General features: G+C 46.0%; 1 protein-coding gene across 2 annotated transcripts in view; it reads left to right on the top strand.

The window, feature by feature from the left end:
- Positions 1-9,292, top strand: part of TLL2 (tolloid like 2) — a 96,543-nt gene extending 87,251 nt beyond the window's left edge. For both annotated transcript variants that reach the window (XM_072870051.1, XM_072870053.1), the window contains 7 exons: positions 704-864; positions 1,613-1,793; positions 3,128-3,253; positions 4,108-4,235; positions 5,047-5,260; positions 6,322-6,572; positions 7,789-9,292. In XM_072870051.1, the coding sequence (XP_072726152.1) occupies positions 704-864; positions 1,613-1,793; positions 3,128-3,253; positions 4,108-4,235; positions 5,047-5,260; positions 6,322-6,572; positions 7,789-7,923 (1,196 nt within the window). In that variant the 3' untranslated portion in view covers positions 7,924-9,292. The remainder of the gene's footprint in view (positions 1-703; positions 865-1,612; positions 1,794-3,127; positions 3,254-4,107; positions 4,236-5,046; positions 5,261-6,321; positions 6,573-7,788) is intronic.
- The last annotated feature ends 5,610 nt before the right edge of the window (positions 9,293-14,902 follow it).

Below are 14,902 nucleotides of genomic sequence, written 5' to 3'. Positions count from 1 at the left end.
TTTATCCCTGTGGGTTTTGAAGATGTGGCCGTATCTCATTTCTCCCAAGAAACAGCAAGAAAATATAGCTTCATTGCAAATAGAATTTTGCAGCAAAAGAGCAAACTGAGGTTGATTCCTTTGAGGTAAAAGCCATGCCCCCCCACAAGAGGATGAAGATGAGATGTCCTAAATTTTTAAAGAAAATGGGATAATAAAGCTAAGTCTTTGTCTTTGTCTTCAATTTTCCCTAGAGAAGATGCAGTCCACATATAATAAGGCACTGAAGAGTTGACAGGGGTGTCTTCCCTAGGATTTCATTATCTTCTAATTATTCCATTACTGATAAACTTGAAATAATAAGGTTTGTAGGACTGAGCGTGGGTGAATTTACCAAGCTGGCCTTTATTGTGCATGTATTGTGCACGTCAAGTCAACTGATCCTTGGTAAGCCCAAGGCTATAGAGTAAAAAGGAGATCAATCTTACATGGTTTAAGTGGCTCTCAGGGCCATAGCCTGGCTGTGTGTGTTTCACTGGTGATTTATAGCAAGTGAGGTTTCTGTCTTCTTCGCAGCTCCCAGCATTTTAAACCTGTTCTGGAGGCCAAGATTTGAAATGTGCCACCAACCAGGATCTGATGCATTTCCTAGCTAACAGTGTGGCCCAATCTGTGTGTCTGAACAGAACCAAGTAAAACTTGTGTTCATTTATTGCCTCTCCAGCTGCCTGTGGGGGCTTCATCACCAAGCTCAATGGGACCATTACTAGCCCTGGATGGCCCAAGGAATATCCTACTAACAAAAACTGCGTCTGGCAGGTGGTAGCTCCAGCCCAGTACCGGATCTCTCTGCAGTTCGAAGTGTTTGAGCTGGAAGGCAATGATGTACGTAACCAGTCCCTGCATCTCAGAGGTGTGACTATTGGCTAACTCAGAACTGGATAAATCCTTGGGGTACAAGGAAGAGGAGACTGTCTTACTGGTGGAGCTTCTGGTTGTTTCCCTGCCCTTGATATAATAAGCAAATAACAGTGATTGTTCCCCTTGAAGTCTGGATCTGCTTTCTCTATGGAGTGGAAGGATTAAAGCTGTTCTGTTATAAATGGGCTTCTTTTGCATAATTGTAGGTGTTTTCCATCCCTAATAGGTGTCCCATCTCCCCCTTCCCCAGAGCTGCCTTTGTAGGAAAATAATTGGAAATGAACAATAAACAAGGATAAACAAAATAACCAGTAAAAGAATCTGTTCTCTGCCCTGCGAAGGGCAGGGTGGAATTTGAACAAAGCATTCGGGTCTCACTTTCCCCACCGTAAATGGGGGCAGTGGTTCTTCCTTAATTCAGCAGATTGCTGAAGTTCATTCAACACTGTCAGGCTCTTGGATAAGGTGGGAGTAATTATTTTAGCTAAATTAAATGGAACCTTTGCTATTCTGATAAACACACACATGCTTTAAGACCAGGGCAGCAAGGGAAGGGGGTGAGAACACTGACAGAGGAGAATTTGGGGAAGCTAGGGAGTGTATTTGAATATAAGGCTGTTTCTGTTCCCTCTTGGTCAAGTCTCTGTCCCCTTCTTCTGAAATGTTCTGTTCCAAGTCCATGGAGCTGAGAAATCTCCTCCTCTCTCAGCAGGTCTGTAAATATGACTATGTTGAGGTTCGTAGTGGGTTGGCTTCTGACTCCAAGCTGCATGGCAAATTCTGTGGCTCAGAGAAGCCTGAAGTAATCACGTCGTATGGCAACAACATGAGACTGGAGTTCAAATCAGACAACACGGTCTCCAAGAAAGGCTTTAAAGTTCACTACTTCTCTGGTATGTGGCTGTATTCTTTCACTTGCTTAGCTGTCTTCTCTGACTGAACCTCTTGGTTTTGGTGAATTTTCTTCAACCTCCCGTCAAATCAGCCAGAGCCTGACATGGTTAGTTACATCTAAAAAGCATGGTTGCTCTGTGCTGTGTCACCTTTCATCTTGGTTTGTCAGTGCAGCGTACAGTCCAGTGTCATAGCGTGGTGTCAGCAAGATGCATGGATTTCATCAATGCCTCCAGTCTTTCCACAGCAGGAAGCAGTGGGGAACCCAATTCTAGAAGTTATTTCTGTCCCTGGCATGATTAGAGAATAGCTTTTTCCTCTGAAACTAGGAGAGTTACAGAAGACTTCCGGAAATTTTCTATAGCAATGCTTCCCATCAAAGCAGTGCATGCTAGTGGAAGTTTCTAATCCTCTGTTCTGAATCCTTCTTGGTGTCAGTGATGCATCTTGTTAGCAGGCAGTTCCAGAGACTGTACGTTGTATGGAAGTGGAAATTCAATTCCATTCTGTGTTTTCAGCAGAGATCAAGGAGTATTAATATTTTTGAGGAGGATGATCAGGCAAAATGACCTTGAATTAAGACAGTTGCAGAGTAGAATCAGGGCTAGAGGTTTGGCTTATTAAATCTAACAAGAGGAAGGGTGAGGTGGGGTATGTTTTATCTAGAAATACTTTTAGGAGTGAGGAGGTAGATGAGGTTAATGAGGTCCAGGGAGAGCATTGGCCCAAGAAAAAGTGGAGATAAACTGCTTATAAATTAAATTGGACTGGAAACCGGGAGCAGATCCTATGCTCAGAACAGTGAGATTCAGGAATACATAGTCCCAAACATACAGGAGTGAACATCCACTGGGGCATATTTCAGCTTCAGACAGCAGCTCTTACCTTAGATCCTCTTCTCCATCTGGCTGCTTGTGCTCTTGGACAGAGCTATTTAAAGATGGAGGCTCATCAGAGCATGTAGGAACTTGTAAGTATAAAGATTGGCCAGTGGATTTTTTTTTTTTTGCCTAGGCTGGTGAATTTGTGTGATACTCTTCCTGGACCCTATTCTAAAAGAATGAGATATTGTTACAGGTTTATTTTAGATAGGAGTCTTTAATCATTCAAAACCTACATTATATAATAAACCACGTTTGTGATGCATTTTATGGAATGAAAGACAATTGAAGAAAATTGTATCTGGGATAAAAAGCTGACTGGACTAATCCAGCAGCAGAGGTTAGAGGTTTGCTCTGGTATCTGCCCATCTGGGTATGGATCTCCCAGCTGGCAACTGCAGTAGTCTGTTTCTCAGTGGCAACTCGGTGTTTGTTGGTTTGATCCTGCCCAGACAAGGACGAATGCTCCAAAGACAATGGTGGTTGCCAGCATGAATGCATCAACACCTTTGGGAGCTACGTATGCCAGTGCAGAAATGGCTTCATGCTGCATGAAAATGGCCATGATTGTAAAGAAGGTAAGGTCCCCACTCCCTGCCCTCAGGAAAGACAAGGTGCCTCAAACATGGTTTGAGCCAGGGTGCCTCCTGCCCAGTGTTGGAAGGGTGTTTGTACAGCATACCAGGGTGGGGTACCGAAAAAGCCCCAGCTAGCTGAAAAACTACCTAGGAAAAAGAAGAGGAGGACTTCTTTTCAGCTGGATCTGTTCCCCAGTCTGGCTCTCCGTATGGCCATGGGGATGGACAGGGTGGGGACAAGAAGCTGGGCTAGCGAAAGGAGCAGCTGTGGGACATCACCATTAGACTAGTCACTGCTGCTTAATTTAATTATTGGTTTGAGTCAGAAGAGAAAGGCTGAGCTGATATAACTATTTGCTGCTGCCAAAAATACCTCTCTTCCTTTACCCTCACCCCTGCTGTGTGCTACAGGGGTGATCTCTCCTTGTCTGATCTCTCCGTGAGCTGATTCAGCTTTCCAAGTCAGTAAAACAAACAACTCAAGGCTGAGATGGAACCAGTGTCAACACGGTGGAGGGGTTAGAGACCATGCCACTGGGAGCAGGGCAGACAAGATGGAGGAGCTGGAGAATATATTAGGGAGTGAGAAGGTGAATGAGGTTAATGAGGCCCAGGGGAATAAGATGGTCGATTTCACCAGCTGCCAAGTTAGCTCAAAAAAGTATAGGCCTTTCTGAGAGCAAACCCACCAGAACTATGCAGTAATCCTAAAAGATACTGTTCAGTGACTGAAGCCTTCCCTGTTTCTGCCCTGTTGAGGGTCTCGATGAGCAGAGAGGAGCATGCGGGACATTACATGGTTCCCATGCGAGACCTGCCTCAATGCCTCCATCTTATGACCTCTCTCTCTCAAGCTGGTTGCGAGCACAAGCTGAGTAGTGCGGAGGGAACAATGAGCAGTCCAAACTGGCCTGACAAGTACCCCAGCCGGAAAGAGTGCACCTGGGACATCTCTGCAACACCTGGCCACCGAGTGAAAGTAGTGAGTAACCAGTGGGGGGGAGTGCAAGGGGAGAAGCAGGCTGGGCTGGGAGGAGCTGAAGTGACTTCCCCTGCCACTGTGTGGAGTGGGAGGTTGATCCCCATAGGTCCTGTGTGGGGTGCTCGGAGGAGGGCGTCCCGGGAGGCTGCCCCTGGCCTGCAAAAGGGCAGAAGGTCTCAGAGGGAGATGAGGCAGCGGTGAGGCAGCCTGGAGGAGACTCCAGCAGATCACAGCTGTGGAGCATTGCTCTCTCTGTTAACAGAAGATATACCATGCCCTCCCGCCCCTAGCCCTCATGGTGAGCCACTCTGTTGGGACCATATCTGCATAAGGTAGTGGTAGGGCCAGTCCCCAGCCCCTCTGAGGGAGAAGCATCAGGCCCATTTTACAGCGTGGCCTGATGCATATGGCAGGATATGCCCAAAGCTGTGCAGAGGGCCCATGCACTGGGGGAAATAATGCCTGTATCCCTGTGCTCAGTGGAAGTAATACTGAAGAACTTGTCCATTCAGTGTGCTAGACAGGGTTCCCGGCAGGAAAAATAAGAGCACATAAGGCTTGCAGTTGAAAACTGTTGTCATGCACTCATGCGAGGCAGCAAAGCTAAGGCTACACAGCACTTTCATATGAACTTCTGAGCTTTGCCATCCTGAGATCACTCTTGTCTGAAAGCACACTATTCTTTTAGTTTGTGGGAGGAGTGGGACAGACATGCCATTTGACCTGTTTCTCACTTGGCACTTCATCCTCTGCTAGATTCCATACTCAGATTTACAAATGTCTGTCTTAATTCTCCTTATTCTTGCTGTAGACCTTCAATGAGTTTGAGATTGAACAGCACCAAGAATGTGCCTATGACCACTTAGAAATGTATGATGGGCCCAACAGCAAGTCACCTATCCTTGGCCGCTTCTGTGGCAGCAAGAAACCAGACCCTGTAGTGGCTTCTACCAACAAGATGTTCCTCAGGTTTTACTCTGATGCTTCTGTGCAAAGAAAAGGTTTCCAAGCAAAGCACAGCACAGGTAAGCTGGTTGCCTGCCAATACCCCAGTTCGATAAGATATCATCAAGTCTCACTGCATTTTTTTACCAGGCAAAACCAAACACACTTTTCTCCCAAATAAGCTTAGCCTGAATTTTAAGTGGTTGTATATTGTGCTAACCAGTTCCCAGACCATTGTTGGCACCATACCATAAATGCCAGCTTCTTTATCAGCTCAGAGGTCTCTTGATGTCAGACATTCCTGCTCATGTTCTTTTGTTTAAATTGGAGGTGTTTGGTTGAGCAGCAACCCCTTCTGTTCCTTATCAACCTTCAGAAAAAGGAGGTGATGCAACTTAGCCCATGTATTGGCCACACACGGAACAGGCCCATATTAGATTGATTATGGTGAAAGCAGAGATGCACTGTGGACAGACACAGTCCTCTTATCTGTGGTAGCCCAGAGGTGAGCACGTTGTACCAAGGTTCACTTTTGAAATCCCTGCCACTGTAAACAGGCGAAACGTGCTTTGAGTGCCAGTGCATGAGAGACTGGTGAAGAGGCGTCTTCCTGACTGGCTGCAGGGAAGCTCTGCACCAAAGCACACGCGTTTTGCACAAGCACAGGGCTACTTCTGTGCATTGTGTGGGCAGAAAAGGATTGTTTTGGTCCCTAGGTTTTTAACATGCTTTGACTTCCTGCTGGCAAAGTACTTGGGGTCAGAATTTCAGCTACAGGACAAGTGCAAAGAACATGTTAAGTCTTCCTTTAAGCAATTGCTTTCTAAAATAATACATTTTTCCAGAGTATAATGTGGCAGGAACCCCATCCTGCCAGTTTTAACTGGTTGCCTCTTTCTATGCATGTTCTGTACCAAAAGAACCAAGCTTCTCTACACTGTGTGGGTCATGGGATTCATGGATGACTGGAAAATTCACTGGTTTGTGGTAGTTTGGTGCAGTGGTTAATTACCTTCCCTGTTGTACATGCACTTCAAGCTGGAGGTCTTCTCTCCTCACAGCTGGCCCGAAAGTGGGATGGTGAGTCTTTGTTGTGAGGTAAGGCCTTTGAGAGACTGTTTTGTGCCCTTTCTTCCTCCAGAGTGTGGCGGGCTCTTAAAGGCTGAAGTGCAAACTAAGGAGCTATATTCCCATGCTCAGTTTGGGGACAACAACTACCCAGGTCAAACCAACTGTGAATGGGTGATTGTAGCTGAAGATGGTTATGGGGTAGAGCTGATATTCCAGATGTTTGAGATTGAGGAGGAGGCCGACTGTGGGTACGACTACATGGAGATTTATGATGGTTACGACAGCACTGCACCCCGCCTGGGACGCTTCTGTGGCTCAGGGGTAAGCCATGGTGGGGGGGATTTCATAGGCATAACTGGAGGTGGCGAGGAAGGGTAGTCTCGTACCCTTTTTGGACAGGGGAAGCTCTCACAAACTGGTGATGAGAATGCCTTGTGTGTCTGGGTTTTGCTTCTTCTGTTGCTAGAGATCACAGCCATTTTATCTGATGCACAGAGTTGGACTGAAAACCTTGCTGACCGACTTTCCCTTGTTAGCCCAAGGCCGTGTGCAGCAGCACAGGAATTCTGCGCTGCTGTGCTCCAGCCCTGCCGCAAAAGCATTGTGTGAATTTGGGAAACAGCTTCCAAAGGCCAGTTTCATCCTCAGTCACTTCCAGCCTGAAGCCAAGTCATGTTGCGGCCGTGCTATGGCGAGGGCGAAGGGTGGAGGGACTTGCAGAGCTACTTGCTGACTCCAGGGTGGCGTGCTGTCTCCTAAACTGGTATCTCTGTCTGTGTTAAGAGGAGTGACTCTGTTAGCATGAGCAATGGTGTGTGGTATTTAAAATCAGAGGGTCTGTGTTTGATTTCTCTAGGACTTCAGCAATGAAATGGAGAAGGTTCTTGTTGAATTTAGAGACAACCAGGGAGCCAGGTGTGTGGAAGCAGTCCTCGCAAATTGGGGAAATGGTCTGGACAATAAACAAAGGCATAGCAGCTTGGTGTGAAGAAGTTCAGGGCAGCAGGGTAGTAATCTACCTACTTGCACACTGACAAATGGAGAATGACTGGGAAAGTGTTGGTCCTGCAGAGAAGCACAAGGAGGTTGTAGCAGGTCACAACAGTGGGGGAGATAACCAGAGTTATCATGTAAGATAAGTGGCTAAGTTATTTTGCTGCTAATGAACCCTGGCAGACCCTCAGCTGCCAAAGAGTGCAGTTTGGATTGTGTTATTTCCTGAAAAGATAAGGACAAATTAGAGCAAACTCAGAAGATTGGAACAAGAATATCCAGGGAGTCCTGTGAAAAAACAACTGGAAGAACTCGGATTGTAGAGTGGACTGGCATCAGTCTTCAAACGTAAAAGGCAAGCATGCAAAGAGCAAGGGAATATGCTCAGGAAGTCAAGGCAGGGCAGGAGGTACTGGATGCTCAGTCTTCGTGTTTACTGGCCAGTCTGTCTTCACTGTGAACTTAAACTCTAGCAGCATAGCGCAGACAGTTATTTAGCCTGCAGACTTGACCACTCTGTGCTGTCTTCTTTCCTTTTCTGCAGCCTCTGGAAGAAATATACTCTGCAGGGGATTCCATCATGATTCGATTCCATACAGACGACACCATCAACAAGAAAGGCTTTCACGCCCGATACATAAGTACCAAATTTCAGGATGCATTGCACATGAGAAAGTAGTTTGATGTTCCTCACAGACATTCCCCATCTGAAGATTGAGACATTTAACTGTGATCTTTGTCTTTTTTTTTTTAAAGCTTCTGTGCACCTGGCCAAAAGCAGTGTACAGTATTTTCTGTAACTAAAACTAAATCCAGTCTCAAAGGTTTGCCTCTGCCATTATTAGCATGACCCTTTCTTGTTAACATACCCAGGACCAAAAATTTTGTCTTCTAATTGTACCTGCCAGGGCACAAACATTGTATTTTGCACAGCTTGCCATGGGGCTGAGTGAAGACTGAGCTTGAATTGAGAAAAGCCTTCATCTGTTGCATATCCTGTTTCTAGGTGACATTTCCCAAGCATCCTGTATACGAGCCGTCTGAACACATTTTCTGGAGCAAGTGATGTGGACAGTCACTCAGCAGGATTTTCTCAAAGGATTTTGGGAGCCGCCCACTCTCCCCTACCAGCCCAAAATACGCTGTGCGATAAGTGAACAACCAGATGGCTGGAACTCCATCACTCCTTCTGTCCTGTCTATTTATTGTCTTGGTTATTGTGGATTGAGAGCTAGGCAGGGGCACAGGGACAGTCTCTTTAGGGCTGCTAGCTACTTGGATCATGGTGAACAAGAAGGGCCCAGTGCCTGATTTGCAGTAATTTTCATGGTATATGTTGGATGGAAGTACTTCGATGCAGTGGTCACGGGAAAAGTGGTGGCTGACAGGGAAGTGCTGTGGTGGGATGCAAGGCATGACTGTGTGATGGTGGCAAAGCTTAGCAACTGGAGTGCTGACAGTGTGCTCCAGTTACACCACCAGGCAAGGCAGCTCAGAGGGCTGTGGCAGCAGTCCAGGCCTTAAATAAGGAATCTCTCCTCCTCACTCCGCTCATGTTTGCTTTCTCAGCCTTCTTTATGCTGCTTCCTTTCCTTAGTACCACTTCCCTGTGAGCCCTTCCTTTTTGCAGCTGAGCTGCTCTCCCAGGGCTCCCCACCGCAACCTAGGAGTGCTCTGCAACATCAGCTAGCCGGAGTGTCTCACCGAAGGAAATGCTGGGCCAGAGACAGGGTGTCCCTGAGACAGAGGGACACAGGCCATGCTACAGGTCAGCTCTGGTGAGCTCTGGGAACCTGTCAAACATGTGCAAGCTCCAAGCATGGGACTAGGAACAGAAGAGCTCTGCTGGTTTCTGCTTCCTTCCCATTCCTCGCTGGCCCATGGCTCAGTCTCTTAGCTTCATGGCAGGGGTGCAAGCGAGATGGTGACTTAAGCACTTTGAGCTATAAGGCTCAGACATGCTCTGTGTTGCAGTTATTTATGTACATGGAAGCTACCAAGCCATGGGCTTGCAGAATTAACAGGTAGTTTGGCACTTGTTTGGGAAAAAGTAGGGAAAACTGTGCTTTTGGGGGAACCACTGTAATTGAGCTGTTGATATGGGAAGAAAAAAAAGAGAAGAAAAAAAAAAGACTTTATTCTGAATGATATTTCATTAAGGCACTCACGGGCAATTATGAGCTAAAAGCTGAGGTATGTTAGCTTTAATAAAGTATTTATAATCCAAGGATTACTATGTTTACATAAGCAATATACTGTCAGGCTCCGGGGTGACACCTGCTCTCTGGTGTATGACTGTGGAGAAGTGTGGGGCCAGCACCACTGTCAGGCACAAATGACATTCCTGGAGATGAGGGCATTTCCAGATGGATAATAAATAGACCCAGCCCTCTCCAGAAGTCCTTGAACAGAATACAGTCCAAGTATTGTGAATACTAGGAGAAGCAAATGCATGAAATATTTTCTTGCTTAGAACAAGAAAAATAAAGTAATTTATACACACACAAGATTATATGTATATAAAACGTGCATGTAGAAGACCGGTAGTCAAAGCCTTAATAAGTGTCATGTGAACAATACTGTACCATTGACTAGAGCTTTATTGCAGGCTGTATAAAACTATGTTATTTCTGTTCTGTTTTTTTAGCTCTGTTTTGTTCCTCTTTTCAAATTTTGTGGCCTTTTTACAGGCAAGACCTCTGATCTCAAGCTGTTTGACCATGCAGGTCTGGGGAAGTGAGCTCTGCTAGATGGGGTCTGCATTCGTCCTTCTCTTCCTTGCCCCCGTTCAAGCAAAATCAGTGACTCAGGTCTGGAAATAAAAGCGTGGAAAGTTTCAGGTGGCAAGCAGCGGTTCAGGTTTCCTGGCTCTCTAATGGGAGCAATGACTCTGGAAAGAAGTGACTGTAGCCGCTTCCCATGTACTTTAACATCTCTGTTCCATGTTCTGGTAACTTCCCATCTTCCCCAGACTGGTTCATTGCAGATGCTTGCAATGTGGTTTGACGGCTCTACTACACTCGTTAGCATTCATGCAGGTGTCTCTTGTGACCGTGTGCTCACAACTGTTGTACTGTGCATTTCAACCAATGATCTATGTAGAATATTTCTGCTATACTGACTGGGCTTAACAGTCAATAATTCTAAATGTGTGAAAGTTTCTTAAGAAAAAAGAAAAAAATGTCAGACCCTCTAAGGTGTGTATATGTATTCTGGTCTTTGTGTGGTTTTACATTTCACTAACTAAAATACTTTTTTAAGAGGGGGAGGAGAGGAGGGTGTGGGGGCAATCACAAATGTACCTGTGCCCAGAATGAGTGTCTGCATTCATTAAAGACTGTGGATTCAGTTGCATGTTCTGTTGTATGCATGCATTTACCACTTCCTCAAGGGGAGGAAATTTCTTAATACATTCCTTGTTCTCCCAGCTGTCGTTTGTGTCTACTGCTAATACCGGGTGGGATTTACTCTCTGCAGGAAGCAACTTTTCCTTGAGCCTTTAGCTTTGTCTTGGCTTTTGCAATCAAGAGAGCATTTAGGAAGTGGGGCAGAGGAACAAGTTGGTTAGCCAAAGGGCTATATCATTGTCTTTTATGTTCTACACTCGTGCTTTAGAGGGCTGAGATGCAGATCTGCAGCGATAAGCATCAGGGATTGGGGAATTAGTCCACAAGTAGACTTCAACAGAGGAGGCTCATTTACTACACTACTTGGTATGGCCTTCAGCAGCAGGTCCCAAAGACCCTGGGACATGAAACTCCTGTGCAAAGGACAGCAGGATGAGCATGAGGCAGATGTTCCTTACTACACAGTTGTGGTCCACGCTCTTAATGTGGCAGCAAAACGTTCAGTAGCTAGGCAGCACCTAAAATGCTTTTCTTCCTCTTTCTGTCCTCTACTTGATGTCTACTGTGCTTGCTAAGGATCATGTCTGTATTCTTTCCCCAACACATAACCAGTTCATGCATGTCCTACCACCCAGAGCATTTCCTGTGGTGTGTGTCACAACCACTCAAACCTTCTTGGTGACTGAATTTCCTCCCAGCTGCTCCCAAAGGCAAAGCAGCAACAGAGGTGAAGTAAGGAATAAGCATCCCCATGCAGCCTCCTGCACCAGAGTATCATGGCACAGTACGACCCTGGAATGAGCCTGGAGGCTGACAGTCAAGTCACTGGGTGGACATCATTTCCCATTTTAGAAGGGCCGGGAAACCTTCAGTCACACAGAGTTACAGTCCAAAATGATGTTGAAACGTTATAAATTATGCAGCCCAAGTGAAGCCAGTGGGTAATAGGAGGTAAAATAGAAGGTGGAATATGAACTGTGGTCACAGCTGTTAGAGAAAGACACAGACATTAGCAATTGCAGGGAGATAGGTTCTTACTGTGTGCACGATCTATCTGTTGTGTGTGTAAAGATCTTTTGCAGGCTTATATCTTCCCTGCTGTTCAGCTAGCATGTCCCCTTAATGTCTCTTTCCACACTGATTGCCTGCCACGAGTGCTGTGTGACATGGCTGGTCCTCATTTTCTCTGCTTATTTCTAGAAACAGGACTTAATTTTTCAGAAAGCACCGAGGACCGTCCAGTCACCATATGTGAGATGTTGAAGGGAATATCCATTGTCTGCCAGGAGATTCTTCATCTTTTAGAAACATGAGTACTCAGTGGTACAGTGCACTTCAGACACAGAACGATGCCTCAGACCAGACAGGCTTGTTGGTCTCAGCATCAAGCCAGCAGAAATCCTCCACTTTGTCCTGGCGTTTCCAGCAAACGTTCTCTGGCAGATGAGGTGTGAGCCTTAGAAAGCAAAAGCAGGATTCCCCTCAGGCTGATCTGTGGTACATATTAAACATGCTCTTGGAGCCAGGAGCGGTTTTATTTGCCGTGGGACCGGCAGAGAAGAGGCAGAGTCCCTGGTGCCCTGAAGCCCAGCTTCCCAGGCGCGTGCCAGACCCTGCCCCTGGCAGGGACCTGGCTCTATCAGGTGTGCTGGGATCCAGCCAGGTTGTCTGAGTCAGCCCGAAAGAAATGCCATCGTCTCTTCCTCTTTGCAGGTCTGCAGTTTGGTTTTTAGCAGGAAGAGAAACTCATCCTAAAAGGAGCAGTAACCCTGGCGTCGGGCGATCTGCTGTTAATGCATGCAGGGATTTCTCGGGGAGAAGAGCAAAATGGTAAGTGGGAGTCATCCTGTTGAGTCTATTGAGTCTTGTTTGGATGGAAGTAGCAGGGGGAGGTCAGAGTACAGGAGAGGTGAGGCCACCAGACCACTTAGCTGTTGGATGACAAGCTCCCCGGGAGAGTTTAACCCTCCTGTTCTCTGCCCCGACCAGATCAATCAAGCTGGCCCCTTCATTAGCTCTGCATTTCCTTACGGTGCAACCAGCAGTTTCAGATACCTGCTTGGATTTTAGCATCTACCCCAGCTTTTCTGTCCTGGAGGTATCGCCAGGTCTTAGGGTGGTTGGAGCAAAGAGGAGGCATGTGCCCTGGATCATGCAGTGGACTCTTCTTGAGGAGATTTCCTGTCCTTGGAGATGAGACCTGCTGAAACACAGACTGTTTAGAAATGGCCAGGTGAGAGTGGCTGGGAGAGAAACCTCCTTCCTCCCAGCAGCTAGCTGGCTCTGAGGCTAAAGCAATGTTCTCCTCTGAAATTTAATAATGAATTAATTCCATGAGCATTCACTGAAAACATGTTCTCAAAGCATCTTGGATTGACAGCAGAGCTAGGGGAGTGCAACACAAAGTTACTTGTTAACAGCATACAAACAAAAACAGATTAGTGGCTTTGGTCTCTCTAACCTCTGTTGATCTTCTTTCACTTCCCCATATTGGTCCCCTTGGGATCTCCCTTTGTCTCTCTCTTCCACAGCCCTACCCAGTGAATGGCAGGTAGCCTGTCCCAGCTCCATCCAAGAGCTGGCCAGGTGTTACCCTGGAGCTGTATAGGCTCCGGGAGGGGAGATGGTCCCTGCCCATGAACAAGCACAGTTTGAGCAAGTGTGAGAACAGCTAGGGGAAAGGGAGTACTATCCATATGCTAGAGAGTTGATGGTGAGAGGTGGAAGCATCTGTGGTAAATCTGAGAAGTAAATCCAGAGCATCTGATTGCTGGATGTGTGTATTAACTGCATTTGTCCATCTCCCCTCTGCTGCCTTCAGTGAGAAGCTCTCTGTACAGAGCCGCAGGGGCCCAGTGATACTGATTTGGTTAGGGAAGAGGCCTGTCTCCTTGTGGTCTCTTCATCAGTTTCCAGGACTGTAAGCTGCTATGAGTTACTGAGTGGCAAAAAGGGAGAGGTTGCAGCAGTTATTTTTACCTCAGCTGCAGTATGAGGCTTTCTCTCACCCAAGATGTGCTCTTGGCAGACAGTAGCTGCTGTAGTTAATGCTGCTGGGAAATCTGCGTGACTCACATCAAGGGTCACTGATACTCAGAGCCCTGTAAACATCACTCTGGAGTAGGCAGGGCAATCTATGAGCAAAAGCAGGGGCAGTGCAGGCATAGAAAGATATGACAATATTGAATTACATTCACTTTACATTTAGAAATTTCAGAGCAGTGGTCAGGAGTTTTAGTCAGGAGGATTAGAAGTGTCCTCTTCTTTCTTTTTTGAACTAAATTAACTGGAAGTCGATAGTAATTGTCACGTGAAGGACAGCCTTGTCTCTCCTAACATGGCTGACATACAAACTTGCATACTGATCCATTTTTGCAAGTGACTTGAGACAATGGCTTTAAACCATTGTACAATTGAGAGAAACAGCCTATTTCTCAGTGTCTTGCTAGAGTTTTCTGTATTTTCTTGCTAGCAGGTTAGACACTTCAGTTTCCAAATACAGGTAAGTCTTAGTAAGATACCCTGTATCCTGCATTTTGTAAGTAAAGGCAGCTCAGAGGAGAGCACAAATGCCCAGTGCCCTGCAAGTCACCTGTTAGAGATTTAAGTGCAGAACCAGGCTTTTTCTTTAAATAAGAGCTTAATTCATACAGCCTGTCCGGTAGCGTAGATACTAAGTATTTAACCCTGGTCTGGAACTGTGATTGAGTAAGCTAGGAAAAACATTTCTACTCAAATCAAAGGCTACCAAAGAGGTTATGACCTATTCCTAGCTGGCAACTTACATTTGTAAATAGTCAGTTGCACACGCAAATATAGTTTTACAAATAACTTGAGCACAGAAAAGTGACCATATGGAAGTGTGCTCTGTATGTGGCTCCTCCTATTCAAAATTTCATTTAACCTGCATGCACAGTCCTGGAAATAGTCATGAAGTCCATTAAGTCCACTGTCTTTAAGAAGGAGGAAATGAAATAAATTTACAGCTTCAGAGAAGAGGCAGATATGAAAATCCAAAACAAACATTAACAGGTCAGCTGTTCACAAAGGTGTGTTTCAGTGAGGAATTTCAAGGAAGGCACAGTAGAAAATTTGTGTGAGAAATGTTTCTGCTGTATTTCATTCCCAGCTGGCAGCCTGGGTGCAGCAATACCTGGACCTCTAAGGAGTTTTGAAAGAGATCCTTTTCACTTAGTGACTGATTGCTAGCTGCATCTGCATGCTCAGAGGCATTTCCCAACATCTGTGGTCCCCTAAGCTAAGTTGTTCAAAGGCTACGCTTTCAGTACAATGCCCACAGCTTGCATATAA

Source organism: Ciconia boyciana, chromosome 8 (genome assembly GCF_034638445.1).
Source record: "Ciconia boyciana chromosome 8, ASM3463844v1, whole genome shotgun sequence".
In the NCBI taxonomy this organism is placed as follows: Eukaryota; Metazoa; Chordata; class Aves; order Ciconiiformes; family Ciconiidae; genus Ciconia; species Ciconia boyciana.
This window is presented reverse-complemented; position numbering and strand designations above follow the sequence as displayed.